Here is a 17,626-nt window from a genome sequence, read left to right on the forward strand (position 1 = left end):
TTTGCTCTTTTCTCCAAATTTTTCCAAATCATTTTTGTATGTCTGACAATCACTTCCTACTCTGCTATTTAGATTCCCAACAAGGACCAACGTTTTCTTTTTCATTGTGTCAGTAGCTTTCTCTAGAGCCTCAAAAAATTTCTCCACTTCTATCTTAGTAGAGCCTTCTGTGGGACCATAGGCACAAATAAGTCTCATTGTCCAGTTCCCCATTCTCATATTTGCCCACATAACTTTACTTGAGACTGCCTGCCATTCAAGAAGATGATCCACATATTTTGTGTTGAATACTATCGCTACTCCTTCTTTTCCTTGATTATCATTGCCTGAATATAACGTTTTGTATTTATTGCTCAGAAAGATCTTGCCAGTTTTTGTCATTTTTTGTTTCAGTCACCCCTATTATGTCAATCTGTTACTTATCTAATTCTTCAGCTAGCTCCATTTCTTTGCCATTCAGGCTTCTTATGTTGATAGTACCGATCCTTAACTCTGATGATGTTGAGTTGGGGTGTGCTTTCAGATTTGTTCCAGTAGCTGACTTTTTGTTGTTCGCCCTGGTTCCCTGGGATGATGCCCCAGCCAACATGAAATTTTGTCATGTTGTACCATCATTTTGTATATTGGTTTAAGCCAATAAGAATACAATTTGGTCGGCTAAATCCCAAATTGCCAGCCCATCCTCATTTGTTCAGTATCCAGGTAGATACCCAACAGGGTGCACCACGAGAAGGTGAGGATTGGACATTAGGTCAGAAGCCCTGGTCATTTCCTGCATTATTTTAAAGGCTATGTGGAGGTCTCCTCTCAGTTATAGAGCTTTGACTCTTAAGCACCCCTGTATCATACATGATTATAACAAACTGACAAAATTCCCTTAAGCACAGTGCTGTTCTAAGGGAAATTTGATATCTGCTAAAACAAATTATTTCTGGAGGTCCTGTAGTTATAGTGAAAACATATTTAGTGAAATGACAACACACACACACACACACAAAGTTGCTGCACAATTTATAATTCATTGAAAGGTTACCTTAAGAGATTCCATCTCTTCAGGAGTGAAATCTGTTTTTTGGACCATTCTCCATAACTGCTCCACTTGGGGTTCTTCATACTCTTTGTTCTCAGCTGCAGAAATAATCTGGTCTGCTAATTTATCATAACCTTGTTTTAATTCTTTATGTTTTTCTTTCATGACTAGCTGAAGATTATTAGACACTTTCCAAGACATTTGAGTTTCTTCTTTATACAGCATACTTTCAATAGAATTTTGTTGTTCTAGTGGAGAATATCACTGGCTTCTAATATTCCTAGGTGTTTATAGTGTTCAGTAGCTTAAATTGCTTTTATATATTTCTCTTGATCAAAATTAAAATTGCTAGTATCATTAATTTTTCCTTGTTTAATAGATAATATTGCACATTTATCTAAACCAAATTCCATTTTGATGTCCTGACTTAAAAATATGAACCGTGTTTAGTAAAGAGTCTGTTTGCTAATTTTCCATATACAATAGATGGGGAATTTTAATATTATATTTAGGAATTTCACATCTAAGTTTTGTTTTCTTCAAAATCATAGACAAAGGAATCAAAGAAATGTTGAAGAGCAATGGTGACAAGGAATCACCTTAGAAAATTCCATGTTTAATGCTAATATCTCCGAATTGTTCATTATTGACTAAGAGGGGCCATCCTCTATGGTGTTGGTAGACAAGCTTTGACTGTCAAATGGGAGGTATAAGAATTACTGTCTCCCAGATCTTGGGAAGTTTCACACAGCCATTGAGGTTTGGTTGGTTTTCAAATCTGTTGTTTATTTCAAATTATTCATGTTTGTATTTAGAAATATATTTGTATATTTAACAAGTCATTTTACCATTGAAGAATATTTGCTATATTGTGTATATTTTGTATATTGTTTTAAATACCTAAGATAAATTTTGTTTTAAGAGGAGCCAAGATATTAAACTAATTTTGGTATTAAGAAAAAGATTCTTGAAATATGATAATGTGGAGTGGTGGATACCAGTTTATTTATGCATCAAATCTAAACATTCATATTTATGAATTTAGGGACACAAAACACATGTGTTGAAAAGATTATTTTACTAATTATTAATAAAATAAAAACTTAACATTTTGACCCCTGTATTGAGGTCATCATCAGAAGGATACATGTGTATAGGAACCAAGCTACATGTTGTTGCACTCTATAAAGTTAAATTAAATCTACATTATTAACTAATCTTTTTCTTAGCCTGACCTCTAGTGATAAAAAAAAAAATTAAAAACTACAATAAACTCTGCTAAAGTCCTCACGTACTAAGATTCTTCTGGATTTGTACAGTTCAGGTTGCTAATGAATGTTCAGGAAAAAAAAAAAAACACTTCACCAAGTCTTCTTGTATTGAGATTTTTCTTTGTTATTGCTATGAAGGTTGCAGATGGTCCTCCACATTCTTGGAATGGTTAGACCATCATTTTTATTTAGATTCGGATTATGTTTGAGCATTTCATATGCTTCTTTAAATTTCCGCTTGAATCAGGTTTTGGTGCAGTGTAGGGACTTGGTAACTTTCCAATCAATTCTGTGGTATGTTTGGAGTGCATGGTCAGAAAGGCCGATTTTTCCAAAATGGAGGTATTTAATGTGTCGTTTGTGTTCATCCTTCCTGATTGGGTGGGCTAGGTAGAATGTCATTGCCATACTGAGGCATTTCTGAAAAAATAGACAGAACACTGCACAAATACAACATCAAAACCACCTTTAAACCCCTACCAAATTATGACATCTACTCAGTTCTTCCAAGGATCCTCTGTCACACCTAGCCCATCCATGGGTTTACAAAATACAATGGACATGTAATATGCCATACATAGGGGAAACAGGGCAAACCATCCCAATCAGGAAGGATGAACACAAACAACACATTAAATTACTCCATTTTGGAAAAACCGTTCTTTCTGACCACGCATTCTAAACATACCACAGAATTGATTGGAAAGGTACCAAGTCCCTACACCGCACCAAAACCTGGTTCGAGCGGAAATTCAAAGAAGCACATGAAATGCTCAAACATAATCCGAATCTGAATAGAAATGATGGTCTAACCATTCCAGGAATGTGGAGGACCCATCTGCAGCTTTCATAGCAACCACAAAGAAAAATCTCAATACAAGAAGAAGACTTGGTGAAGTGTTTTTTTTTTTTTTTTTTTTTTTTTTTTTTTTTTTTTTTTTTTTTTTCCTCCCCCTGTACATTCATTAGCACCCTGAACTGTACAAATCCAGAAGATAGTTGTAATATAACAATATGAACTGTACAATTCCAGAAGAATCTTAGTACGTGAGGACTTTAGCAGAGTTTATTGCAGTTTTTAATTTTTAATTTTTATTTTTATCACTAGAGGTCAGGCTAAGAAAAAGATTAGTTAACAATGTAGATTTAATTTACCTTTATAGAGTGCAACAGCATGTAGCTTGGTTCCTATACACATGTATCCTTCTGATGATGACCTCAATACAGGGGTCGAAACGTCAAGTCTTTATTTTATTAATAATTAGTAAAATAATCTTTTCAACACGTGTGTTTTGTGTCCCTAAATTCATAAATATGAATGCTGTTCACCAAAATTAATTTGAATTTTAGTATCAAAATCCATCTGTTTAGATTTTATTTATTTAGCATATGGCTCACACATATGGACATAGTAATAGACATATGTACAATAATGAGACATAATACAGTCATGAAAGAGACACTTAAGAATCAAGAATAGACTACAACTGAATGTCTAGGTTGATTATCCAGTCAACTGCATTTGGTGTAGTATGGATGAAGTCTGACAGGTTTCTACTGTATGCACGTTGGACACATTCTGCTGTAATATAATGAATTTTCTGGCGGGGTGATCCACAGTTGCACCTGGGTGAGGCAATCGTGCCCCATTTGTAAAGGTGGTCTGCACATCTGCCATGGTTGGTGCAGATTCGGTTAAGGGCAGACCAAGTTTTCTGAGGTTGGTCAAAACCCGAAGGTATCTGTGTTGGGTCCACTAATTCATGGAAAATCCCGGTTGAAGTGTTACACCAGGAATCTTTCCACTTCTCCTTCATGTTGAAACTTGTCTCTGAAAGATTTTTTGCAGTTAAGATTGGAGTGTGCCTTGACTTTAGCCTGTTTATTTCTAGGGGTGGGATATCTTCGTGGATTGGAAGATTTTGGATTTCCATGATTTTGCTGTATTCATGTAGAAGAAAGTTGGATCTGCGGATGTGTGGAGGTGGGATGTTGATTAGCACTGGGAGCCAGTAGGTTGGGGTTGATTTTACAGTTCCAGAAATAAGACACATAGTGGTGTTAAGCTAGGCATCAACCAAATACACATGGTCGCTGTTCAGCCATACAGGTGAGCAGTATTCAGCTGTAGAGTAAATGAGGCTAAGAGCAGTGCAGTGAAGCATTGTTGCTGAGGCACCCCAAGTTGTTCCACATAGCTTTTGCAGTATATTGTTTCTTGTTTTTAGCTTGGATGCTGTGTTAATGAGATGTGGTTTAAAAGATAGTGTTCTATCTAGAGTGATGCTCAGATATTTCAGCGAATCTGTTGTAGTATAGCAGTTTGTAGTTGAAGTAGACCATAAGTTCTTTGTTAGCCTGGTTATTGTTCAGATGGAAGCATGAAACTTCTGTTTTGCTAGGATTTGGGCATAATCTCCATTTGCTGAAGTATTCATCTAGGACTGCAAGGTCGTTTGTTAGTATATCTTCCATTGTAGTAAAATTGGTGTGTCTGGTGGCTAGAGTAATGTTATCAGTGTAGCAAAACTTCTTGGAGGCTGTATTAGGCAAATCTGCAATATATAAGTTAAAAAGGAGAGGAGCCAGAACTGACACTTGTGGTAGTCCATTATCCAGTGTTCTTTGTTTACTTTTGTTCTTGTCCATACGCACTTGGAACAGGCGGTTGCTTAGCATGTTATCGATTAGTTTTGCTATTGTTCTGCATGGGACTGCGCAGAGCAACTTGCAGACTGTGCCATGCCTCCAGACTGTATCATAAGCTGCTGTAAGATCTACAAAAGCTACAGCTGTTTTCCGGCATTGTTGGTAGCCTGCCTCTATATGTGTGGTGAGTGACAGAACCTGATCATAGCAGCTTCGTTTATGTCTAAATCCGGCCTGTTCCACTAGGACTTGTTCTATTATCTTAGGGGCAATTCTATTAAGAATGAGCCTTTCTAGGAGCTTATAGCAGGTGCTAAGCAGGGCGATTGGTTGGTAGTTTTTTGGTTTGTTGTTGGTTTTTCCTGGTTTTAAGATGGGGATAATGTTTGTCCTCTTAAACTCTTTTGGAAGTCGACCAGTCGGGAGGATGTCAGAGAAAAAGCAAGCCAACCACTGTCGAGCTTTTTGGCCTGTCTTCAACAGGAAATTTTTCTGTTAAGATAAAAATGAGCTTATATATTGAGTAGGTCATTAATGTTGATATAACCTTTTTTTCTGTGGTTTCTAAAACTTTTTTAGAAAAAAGTCTTAGAAAGTTGAAATGAGGAATGGCAGTGTGAGTAGATGTCACAGATTATCTGGAATAAGTATAAAAATTTAATAACATGCACACCACCCACACACACAAAAAAAAAAAAAAAAGAAGTGGAAGATGCTAGACTTGGAAACCTGAAATTCTAAGAGGGAGCATCCTTATGAGTGTTGGTAGGAAAGCTTTGGCTGTCTAATGGGAGGTATAAGAGTTACTGTCTCCCAGATCTTGGGAAGTTTCACACAATGATGTTTATTGAGGTTTGGTTGGTTTTACAAATCTGTTTATTTCAAAAACATTCACGTTTGTATTTATAGTAATGATGCATAGTAGTAGTTGTGCAAGGTTTCCATTTTATGGTCAGCCATTCCTTGTGGCTGACTGACCATAATTGTAACAGTTTTTGTAACAGAATATATTTCTTTCTTGAAAATGGATGTTTTTAGCAGTCTTCCATTTTGTCTGTCATATAACAAGTTGTAAAAAAAGAAACCTTCTATATACCAAGAACTTGAGATAGTAGAGAGTTGATCTTTTGGATTGCAACTAGCATCATATGGAGTTCAAATCCCACCGTGGGCATGGATGTCTGTGAAAGCATTAGTGGTGGTAGTCGGTGGTAGATGGCGTTGGTGTTAGATGATGAAGGTTGGTGGAGTAGTGAGACGAAGAGTTGTAGAGTTGATGCCCTCCCTCGATGAGTCTTTGGACTCCCTGGAGGTGTGATATAATAATAATAATAATAAAAACAATGCCAAGATTATATTTCTTGAAAGTGCGAGCTGTATTTAATGAGGTACTCATGACATGGGAAATAGTAATAGCATTACTATAATCTGCATGCTGAGAGGGTTGTGAGATGGTGCAGGAACAAGTATTTTGTTAATTTTTGATATTTTAGCCATTGAATAGGAAGGTACGATGAATAAGAAATTCTTCAGCTATGAAGAAAGACTAGCTGAACAGAGTTTGTTTCAAATATAGGTATCAGTATGTCATCTTAAAAATAAAAAACTTGGCACTTCATAATATTTCATAATATTTTGGCACTTTAACATATATAAATTATGGTTGAGTAATTTCAGTAAACCGTATCTTCTTCATCTTTTCCCAGATTTTGGTTCATTTTAATTGCAGCCACTTCCTGGCCAACTGGCAGTGGCAGGTATTGTATATTATATCACCCTATTATTACTAAACCTCTATGGAGGCAAAAGACTCATTGTGGGAGTTCTTGCTGTTAGACACACACACACACACACACACACACACACACACACACACACACACACACACACACACGCACACACAGTTTATCATATCACGCCTTAAATATGTTCACTATCTCTACACTCACTACACTCTCGGGCAGTGCATGCCAATCACTCACCACTCTCCATGCAAAAAACTTTCTCCTCACCAACTTGCTCACACTCTACTTATACAACTTCTAGGGATAACCTGTTGTTCTCTCTCTATCTTCACCCATTCTATGCTAAACATCCCCCACATTAATCTTGTAATAATCCCTTAATAGCTTATATGTCTCAATCATCTCCTCTTCCTATCCACCAATTTCTGCAAATTACATTTTCTCAATCTGTCTTCATGCTCAACATTCCAGAAACAGAAACCACCTTAATCAATCGTATCTAGACCTTTACCAATATATCTTAATCTTTTTGAAAACCAGATGACCAAATCTGTGCACATTACTGTGCACAGATTTGGTCATCTGGTTCAAAGCCTTATACGAGGGAACCATAACATCCTTACTTCTACAAGCCAGTACACTACATCATTCCCATTACCTGCTGTGCTATCCTCTTAATTTTAGTAATATATCCCCAAAATTTTAGGCCTTTGTCCACAATCACTTCAATCTCTCATCTCCTCTACCTCTTCTAAGATATTTTTACTGGTTGTATATTCTACATCCCATCTTTGCTTCCCAAATTTCAAAACTTTGCACTTCACAACATTGAATTGATATCGCCACTCATTTACCCATTCAGCCAGTGTATTCAAGTCCTCTTGCAAAGCCACAACATCCATTCTTCTCTTGATAGCTCTCCCCAACTTTGCATCATCTGCAAACAACTGCATATCACCATTCAAACATCTCCCAGTATCATTTACATACACATTTTAAACAGTAATGGACCCAAAACAGACTCTTGGGATACACCACTAGTAACTTTCCTCTTCTGGGATATCCATGACAGTCAATCTTCAAACCAGTTACTAATCTACTGTATAGCCTCATCTGTTTCAATTTAATTATCAGCTTGTCATGAGGCAATTTATCAAAGGTCTTTGTAAAATCTGAATATACCACTATGTATGCATCACCCTTATCCAATGCTATAAATTAAAGATACCAAGAAATTATATACTTGGTTTAATCCTTTATCCAAGTGTAAGCAAACAAGTTTGCACCTGAACTATTGTCAGGACTGGGGCAACTTGTATAAAGAAGCTAATGACTTCACATCACTTGCCTTAGTATCCCATGATGCAAAGCACATCTCCTTGCTGTCCTGGTTCTCACTGATGAGACCTCAAAGGTTGAAAGGGTCACTACCCAGTCTGGGTAGTGACCCTTTCCATAATGCATAGCATTATACATGTCTGCAAGGATATGTGTTTTGCATTATGGGATAATAAAGCAAGTGATATGAAGTCATTAGCTTCTTTATACAATTGCCCTAGTCCTGCAAATAGTTCAGGTGCAAACTTGTTTGCTTACACTGGATAAAGGATTAAACCAAGTATATAATGTCTTGGTATCTTTAATTTATGGTATAACCAAGTGGAAAAACTTCCAACAACTTATCCAATGCATTTGTCACCTTATTATAATAAGTAAGCAAATTGCTAAAACACAATCTTACTTTAACAAACTCATGCTGGCTACCAAAGAGTATTTTTCTATTTTCAGCCCAGTTCTAAATCTTTGACCTAACTAACTTCTCTAACACTTTAACCACTACTCCAGACACAAACTGACTTATAATTCAAATTTTTAGTCTTATCACCTCCCTTATGAATTGGAACAATTTTTCCCTATTCTACTCCTTTGGAACTTCGCCCAGTGTAAGACTCGTGTAAAAAGGTATGTAAAAGCTTTTAACTCCCCAGAACATTCCCTCAAAACATGTGATGAAATAGCATCATGTCTTACAACCTTATTAACATCAAATTTATTTGATTCCTCGTATACCTCTTGCTCACTTACTAACAGTTCCTTCTCCTTTCCATGCAGTATTCAAGTACTGCATGATATCACATTCACAAGAATGAAATACCTTTATAAATTATTCATTAAATACCTCAACTATATCCTCTGCTGCAGTTATCATTTCTCCATTTTCACTGCTGCTTATACTGCACTTTTCCTCCTCTTTGGAAAAAGCGTATTTTTGAGGTTTGATGGCTCATAACACCACTTTTTTTTTTTGGTGTAATACCATGAAATTAAATATCAATGGAAAGATAATTTAATCAAGAATGTAATGCGACAAAGTTTGTTCAGTTATCTGTATTCTATGAAAAGTTATAGCCAAATAACCAGAAAAAAGAAGCACAACTTGCTTAGGTTGATATGAAATAGCTTTCCTTCATTTGAATGTAGCTAATGAGCATGAGTGTTTAGAGAGCCAATCAGGTGTCATCTTGTTTTGGCAATGAGAATAAGGTCACATAGGATTCAGCTATTGATTTCATGTATTGGAGTTGAGAGGAGGACATTTGTCAGTGTGTTATATGATTGCTATCAAGTTGGTTGGTTTTTTTTGTGTTCTTTCATTTAGTGAGCTTGTAAAACATAATAAAATTAAAGAAATGGCACAAAGAGTTGACTAGTCACCCAGAAATCGATATAAAATAGTACTATTAAGTGAATAAGGCTACAGTTATGAAGAAAAATTGGTGGAAACTTAACCAAAGGTGGCATTTCTAAATTTTTGAAGAGGTATAAGGAGACTCAGTCACTACAAAACCAGACTGGTAAAGGCAGGAAAAGGTGCACAACAGCAAGTGATGATAGTAGAATTGAGAGGCTGTGCCTGTGTGACAGAAGAAAATCATCTGGGTGTATACAAGATGAAATGGCTCAATACAATGTGAAGTTGAGTGCAAGGACTGTTTGGCGCAGACTGCAGGAATTTGGTCTAAATGCTAGAATTCAACGAAAAAAGTCATTTTTATCTCTCAAACAAAGGTTGAAAAGATTAAGCTATGCTAAAACCCATGTTAACTGGACAGCAGAACAATAAGACAGTATTATTTGGAGTGATGAGACCAAAATCTCCCTGTTTGGTAGTGATGGCATAAAATACGTAAGGAGAAGAATCGAAGAAGATTTGCATCCTGATTGCATTACACCTACCGTGAAACACCCACTTAGTGTTATGATCTGGGGTTGTATGACATCAAAAAGTGTGGGTAGAATTTATGTGATTAATGGGAATATAAATTATTACTTAAATTAAGGGGATATTAAATCCCACATAGTTTTAAAACCGAATAAGAAACTCAAAGATTGGAATCAGAGAGTTTCTTGCCAAATATAGTAAACTATAAAGTATCGGCGACACTAGCGTTAGCCAATGCAAGTGATCCTAGTACGTAGTACAATACCAGGGCAACTCGTTGCAAAAGGTGGAGGAAGTTCAGATCGCTATTTTTAGGTATTTTCCATAATGTAAAAACACATTTCCTAGGAAATGTGTGCTGTTATCACATTATGGAGGGAGGTCACTACCCAGACCGGTTTCAGCCTTTTTTGAGGCTTCATCAGTGAGTAGCTAGACCTAATACCAAAGTGTATAGCGAAAAGAACTTATGTACTCTGCGAACGAGTTTTCCAAATAGGTGCAACCATTAAGTTACTTAAGTATAAAGAGCTAATAAGCTTCATTTCTCAGCTTAATTTAAGTAATGTTTTCGTTGCCGAAATGAAGCTTATTAGCTCTTTATACTTAAGTAACTTAATGGTTGCACCTATTTGGAAAACTCGTTCGCAGAGTACATAAGTTCTTTTCGCTATACACTTTGGTATTAGGTCTAGCTACTCACTGATGAAGCCTCAAAAAAGGCTGAAACCGGTCAGGGTAGTGACCTCCCTCCATAATGTGATAACAGCATACATTTCCTAGGAAATGTGTTTTTACATTATGGAAAATACCTAAAAATAGCGATCTGAACTTCCCCCACCTTTGCAACGAGTTGCCCTGGTATTGTACTACGTACTAGGATCACTTGCATTGGCTAACGCCAGTGTCGCCGATACTTTATAGTTTACTATATTCGGCAAGAAACTCTCTGATTCCAATCTTTGAGTTTCTTATTCAGTTTTAAAACTATGTGGGATTTAATATCCCCTTAATTTAAGTAATGTTTTCGTTGCCGAAATGAAGCTTATTAGCTCTTTATACTTAAGGGAATATAAATGCCCAAAAATACATAAATGAAATACTTGAGCCCAAACTGAAGCCATAGGCATGTGATCTTTTCCAAGATAATGAAGCATTTATATTTCAACAGGATTCAGCTCTATGTCATGTTGCTGCTGTGTGCAAAAAGTGGTTTCAAGATTAATCATATTCCACTGCTGGAATGACCTGGGAATAGCCCAGACCTTAACCCAATTGAAAATCTATGGAGCTGACTTAAGAAACTTGTTAGTCAGAAGCAACCCTCCAATAAAACCCAATTAATAGAAGCAATAATTCAATCTTTGTTTCACATTATAACAGCTGCGGAACTAAAAAACTTGGTTTACTCCATGGGAAGGCGTTGTAAGGCTGTAATTAATGCTAAAGGTTACCCAACTAAGTATTAACTCACATTGTGAGAATTTTTGTATATCTAATTTTTTCTATGTGTGTTTCACTTTTCTTCTTTATAACTGCTGTTCTAATAAAAAAATCCTTCATAAAAGTTATTGCATTACATTCTTGATTAAATTATCTTTCCATTGATATATAATTTTATGGTATTACACCGAAATGTTATGAGCCATCAAACCTCAAAAATACACTTTTTCTATTCCACAATTTTGGCCACTAATGTATGTCAACTATGAGTAACCCAGCACTTTAATCATTTGAATTGAATTAATTCTACATGTTTCACTGCTTTTTGGTTGACAGCATCTTCAAGGTATTTAACTCAAACGATCTCAGATGTTTTTTCCAACAGCTGCTATTTTTATTAATTGAAAGATATTTGATCGACAGTTTAGTTATGTGTATCATTGGGCACATCATGAGAAGCTTGCATTGCTATACAAACCTTGTATATGATTGCTGGCATAATTCAGGTCCTGAATATTACATACACCAATTAACATTCTTTGTTAATGTGTGTCATGTTAATGAATAGAAACAATAAATTGTACCAAAGAATTAAACCAAGCAGTTTAACCCACTTGTTTATTCATAATTGCATTTTATTTGTTGATTTTCTTCTTTGACAGATTGCTGTGCAGTTTAATCAGTGTTTTTCTTTCCTCTAGCTGAAAAGTACTTTTTTAACTTCGGTGTGTGCTTTGTGTCAAGTATTAGCTCTTATATGGTAAGTAAAAAAATGTGTGTGTGTGTGTGTGTGTGAGAGAGAGAGAGAGAGAGAGAGAGATTAGTTTTTATTACTGAAATAATGTGTAGTTACTGAAATCCACTGGAAACTGATTCCCCCCCCCTTTTTTTTTTTAGGTCAGTCATATGACTGTCATTAGTAAGCAGGGGGGTTCAAATCCCATACTATTCATTAACCATTAGGTGATTTATTTTCATTGCTTATTGATGTCCCACTCAAGGTATTAACTGCTATATATTTTATTGTTGTGCTGTATGTTTGGCAAGTAGAATTGCTGCTTTTAACACACACACACACACACACACACACACACACACACACAGAGAGAGAGAGAGAGAAAACTTGAAAAATTTTGTGCTTGCCATACAAATACCACTAGTCAATCTAAATTGGCTAATATATCATAGTCATGTATTCACTTGTAGATCTGTTCTATTTCTTAGCTTTTTAATGCTATCACCACTTTTTACCCTCTGTAATTAAAAATGTTGAATCAACTGTGTCAACTGCTTATATATATTTTTATATTAATGAGTTTATCACTCTATAGCAGTGGCATAGCTAGAGCTTTTTCCACCCTTCTCAATACACACCAAAATTACTACAAAAAAGTCAAGACATGGCATTTCTGACAATCTGGGGCTTAGTCACCATCACCACTGGTCAGACTGGTGGGTGTTTTTGTCATAGTTACCTGATCGCTGTAAACTCCAAATGAGCAGCAGTATGATAGAGTTGTTTAAATCTAGACTCTAGATCAGGGATGGGCAACTTTTTTAAGTGTGCATGCCAAAATCACCAAATCTTTGATGCAAAATTTTCTCACGTGCCAACCAAAATTTTCCGAAACATATTATTATTTGGTGTCTTTTACGTATTGGGAAGACCTTTTTCAAATAATCAAAAATCACACTAGAATGGTAAAATCAAAGAATATTGTAAGAGTGATTATTGTAAGTCATGTAAGATTGAATGAATGTAAAAATTAGTGACCGAATTTTTACTTAATAGTCCTACCCTGTTGATAGCATGAATATTTTTTATTTGCATTTAAGTGTAATTCTAGCTGCCATATAAAGCCACACAATTTTTAACATCAGCAAGAGTAAACAATAATTCTGAATTTTTTTTTTATAAAGAACAATCAGACATAAGTTTTTCCAATATATTACAGTACACAATCTCATAATCATTTTACTTGACTAGAGCACAATAAAAGAAAATAAAATTAAAGATATAATTTTATTACTTGTTAATCCCTTATGAGTAATACATAAAAAGTACATAAAAATACAAAATAAATTGTTATTTTACCTACATAATATATTAAATAGAAATTAATCTTTACCATTTCTAGCAGAAAACATCAAATCAAAACTAGAGAAAGAAAAATAGTGGACATTTTATTTATTTAGCATCAATGAGACCGCTGCTGCTGCTACGTCACTAATGACAGATAATTTATATCAGGTTTATATTTTATAACCTGTAGAGATATGCATATGCTACTAGTTTCATATGTAAGGCTACTCCTGTTATGAGACTTAACAAAGTTCATCACTGAGAACAATGATTCATAAGAATATGTAGATGCAAAAATGAATAATAATGCTGTTACAAGGGTTTTTAAACATACAAAAGTTTTGGGAATAGCATTTCAATTTCTTAGTACCTCTTTTTCTGCACTTCTCTCTGTTACTCCTGTCTCTAATCGCTCCTTTTCAATATTTTCTAAGTCAACTCTGAGGTCAACAGATTTCTGCCTCCAAATTGAGCTGCTTTGAAAATCAATCAACTGCATTTCAAAATCATCCATGTTTATCCACAAGAATAATATCTACAAGTTTATTTGAAGATGTTTTCGTGTCCTATAGTTTGAGGTTCAATTCATGTAAATGATCGCAAAAATTTGCAAAAAACATCAGTTTGCACACCCACACGATATCATACATTTCTTTATAACACATTTGTTGATTAGTCAAAAAGAGATCTCACCCAGGCATTCAACAAATCGTTTCTGAACAAGACCTCGACTAAGCCAACGAACATTGTTGTCCTCTGTACACCGAATCCACCTCATTCAATAGATTCTGAAATTGTCTTTTATTCAAAGCACATGCAGAAATGTACAATCTTAAATGTACAAATTAACAATCTTGGTTACTGTTTGCATCACTTATTGAAGTTCCTTTAGGCCAGTGTTTGCACATTAATTCTCCTCATGTAGGATGCAATGAAAACCCATCAGTGGATGACCAACAATTTTGCAAACAGATTTGCAAATCCTGCTTCTTTACCAATCATGCTGGACACACCATCTGTTGTGATGGATACCACTTTTGAAATATCAATTTGTTGAATAGATAATTCGTTCATAACTGCTTTACATATTTCAACCCCACTCATACACTCAGGTAGTGTGTTACAAAGTTAATCCTCTCTTCGCATACTTCGTCATCCCTACAAAATCGAGCAAAGATTGCCAGCATAGCTGATGATGTAATGTCTGTGCTCTCATCAACACAAATAGAAAAGAACTTGCATGAAGCCAAATCTTTTGTTAATTGTTCTACTGTATTCCTTTCCAACTTAAGTATTCTATCCTTAATTGTTTTTCTAATCACAGACAATTCTTTAATGCACTGAATAATTTTTACCTTTTCTGAAAGATTGTCAAAAAGGAAAGGAGCACATTCCAGCCATGCTTCTTTAATATACTCCCCATCACTGAGTGGTTTTCCATGTTGGGTAGTAACTTTTGAAACCTCAAAACTAGCAGCAATTAAGTTGGAATTAGGCCTACCTGAAATAAATTTCATCATTGAGGGTACATGTCAGGAATTTGATGATGATGACATATCGGACCGTTTTTTTGTCTAACTCAGTTCACGAGAAATTCATTCACTTTGTTCTTGCTTACTTTTATTAATTTCTTATGAACAGTTTCAAAATGTCTCTTTACAGAAGAAGTCTTACAAACAACTGATTCAGAACATAAAATGCATAATGCTTTATAAGATTTCTTACTAAGCCAAATTTTTCAGTCTAGTATTCTTTAAATTGTCTTTCTTTTGTTAATACCGCACCAATCATATGCACATCTTCATAGCTGCTCTATCTTTACTGGCCTAGTACCATAGCTATCTGTTCATTAGTCATTCATGAAGGATTGTTCATTAAGCATCTCAAGTCTTATAAATTACTGGTAATTTTTGCTTGAAATAATTGGAAAGAAGATGGTGCTATTTGGGTAGGATGCACACAAAGAAACTGCTCTCTAGACAGGAAATAGTAGCAATAGCAATCGTGGTGTGAGATATATGCAGTGATTTTCCGAAAAAACTGAAAACTTTAGTTTCTGAAAATTCACATATATCTCGCACCACAATTTTCAGCTTTAATTTTGTGGGGAAAAAGTGTGAGTAAATACGGTATGTTTATGGCAATGTAAAGGAAATTTGCTTTTATATCTAATAAGTTAAACATATTAATTGCCAATAAATACTTCTAATCCATATTTTAATGACTTGCAATTTAATAAATCCAAATCCACATATATATACACACTTTAGAAAACAGATACATACTTACGAAACACGAGAAGATATATTAAATGATGGTAAAGGAATCAAGCAATGTCTGGCTGCCTGATGAATGATGCAACAACTGAACTGGACGAAACTTGTACATCAGTATATTGCGGAGATAGATGGCTTGGAAATAGGATCTTTGTTTCTTATTACTTATTATTACTAAAACAATTGGTAGGATTTGCTTCTTTATTACATTTTTATTTGGTATCACTGTACTTAATAAAATTGTATTATATTAAGTTAAAATATACAAATCAGCGAAGATGTTTGAAATGTATTTATTTATTTCATTATTTTTTAAGGTGAGCCCTGGGTTGCGTGCCGGAAAAAATTCGTTGCTGTGCCATGTTTGGCACGCATGCCAAGGGTTGCCCACCCCTGCTCTAGACTAACCATAAATAAAGAATACAATTCTTTGGATTATAGACAACAGTTTCAATAATGACCCAAATGATATAAATGTGTAACAGATTAAAAAAACTAATGATGAATCAGGCATTTTAGCATTTATTAGGGTAAAAAGAATCATGCATGTTAATTTTTATGCACACATCAAAAGGTTTAAGCAAAAACTAATATGATAGGGAACTGCAGAAATATTATTATTACCCTAAAACCCTGTCGATGGCCTTAGTTATATGCAAAATTAGAAGAAGGGAAAAAACAATACATTTTCGCAAATGTGTACTGACTGTGCAGTGCCTGCTGCTGAGATGCAGCTGCCATGGTATAAGCAATAGCCAATAAAGCAGTCGCCTTACCATGCGTTTTATTTTTAAGAACTTGAATTATAGTATGATAGGGATATGTAACAGTTTTGTTATATTTTATTTTAGTTGTAAGTATAGTTGTTAAAAACTAATTATTAATTAAGTAATAAAAATTACTAATTTAACATAAATAAAAGAATCGTCGACAGATATAATTGTGTCTCATGTGAAACCCAAAAAAAGTGCCACCTGGGGTGGACCCCCCCCCCCCTGCTATGCCACTGGTCTATAGGCGTAGTGAAGTCTAAAGGCATAGTAATGAAAGAAAGGCATACTTTTTATTAGTGATATGTGACCATTTATTATTGTATTATTAACAAATAATACTAATACCTGATCATTTTCACATGCCTTTTCTAACACTCCTTGTCTATTTTCAGTCACTTCTATAGGGGAAGGAGTTAAACAGTTTCTTCTGTCATTATAAATAAATGTTGAGAGTAAAAATATTCAAAATCATAATAAAATAAGACTTAGGTCTGTACGCATTTATCTATGCTACTGAGGGATTTTTTTTTTTTTTTTTTTTTTGAATTCAGGTTGGCTCCAAAACATTGGCAGACATTGTTGATTCCATGTGATGCAGCAGCAACTAGGAAAACATTTAGATTACATTTTTAGAATTGGTATAAAAAATATATATATATATATGTATATGGGGGGGGTCTAATTTTTTTTTTTCTCTTCTTTCCAAGTTTTAATGTCACTAGCATTGGTTCAAATTTTGCATATTCAATCACTGGGTATGAAATGAGCAAATTACCAATATTGGTAATCAGCTTATTTCTGTTTTGTTTTACCATACTTTTTTTTATAATAATAATAAAGTAAAAAGAAAAACATGTTAGCATGCCCATAACTTATTTGAATGGGATTACAACACCAAACAAAATGAAATTATAAAAAGATGTTTATTAACTGGCTTATATTTTTCTGGATTTCAAACTGCCATCTTCAGAGCCAGTTTGAAATGTGAAAGTTTACACGTGACAATGAGTAAGTGAAAGAATTCAAATGTAACACAAAGGAATTTCTTTGCTGAGTTACTAGTTGTTTAATAGAAACATGCATGTTAGACTTACTATATTTTTTGAATAATAGCTTCACACATGTAAGAGAAA

The 17,626-nt window shown here is 34.8% G+C and overlaps 1 protein-coding gene across 3 annotated transcripts in view; it reads left to right on the plus strand.

The window, feature by feature from the left end:
- Positions 1-17,626, plus strand: part of LOC150109325 (uncharacterized) — an 86,434-nt gene that overhangs the window by 66,913 nt on the left and 1,895 nt on the right. For all 3 annotated transcript variants that reach the window (XM_090407422.1, XM_090407425.1, XM_090407434.1), the window contains one exon: positions 12,063-12,121. In XM_090407422.1, coding sequence (XP_090263548.1) covers positions 12,063-12,121 — 59 coding nt within the window. The remainder of the gene's footprint in view (positions 1-12,062; positions 12,122-17,626) is intronic.

Source organism: Typopeltis vanoorti, chromosome 2, assembly GCF_054136105.1.
Source record: "Typopeltis vanoorti isolate ZY-2024b chromosome 2, IOZ_Tvanoo_1.0, whole genome shotgun sequence".
In the NCBI taxonomy this organism is placed as follows: Eukaryota; Metazoa; Arthropoda; class Arachnida; order Uropygi; family Thelyphonidae; genus Typopeltis; species Typopeltis vanoorti.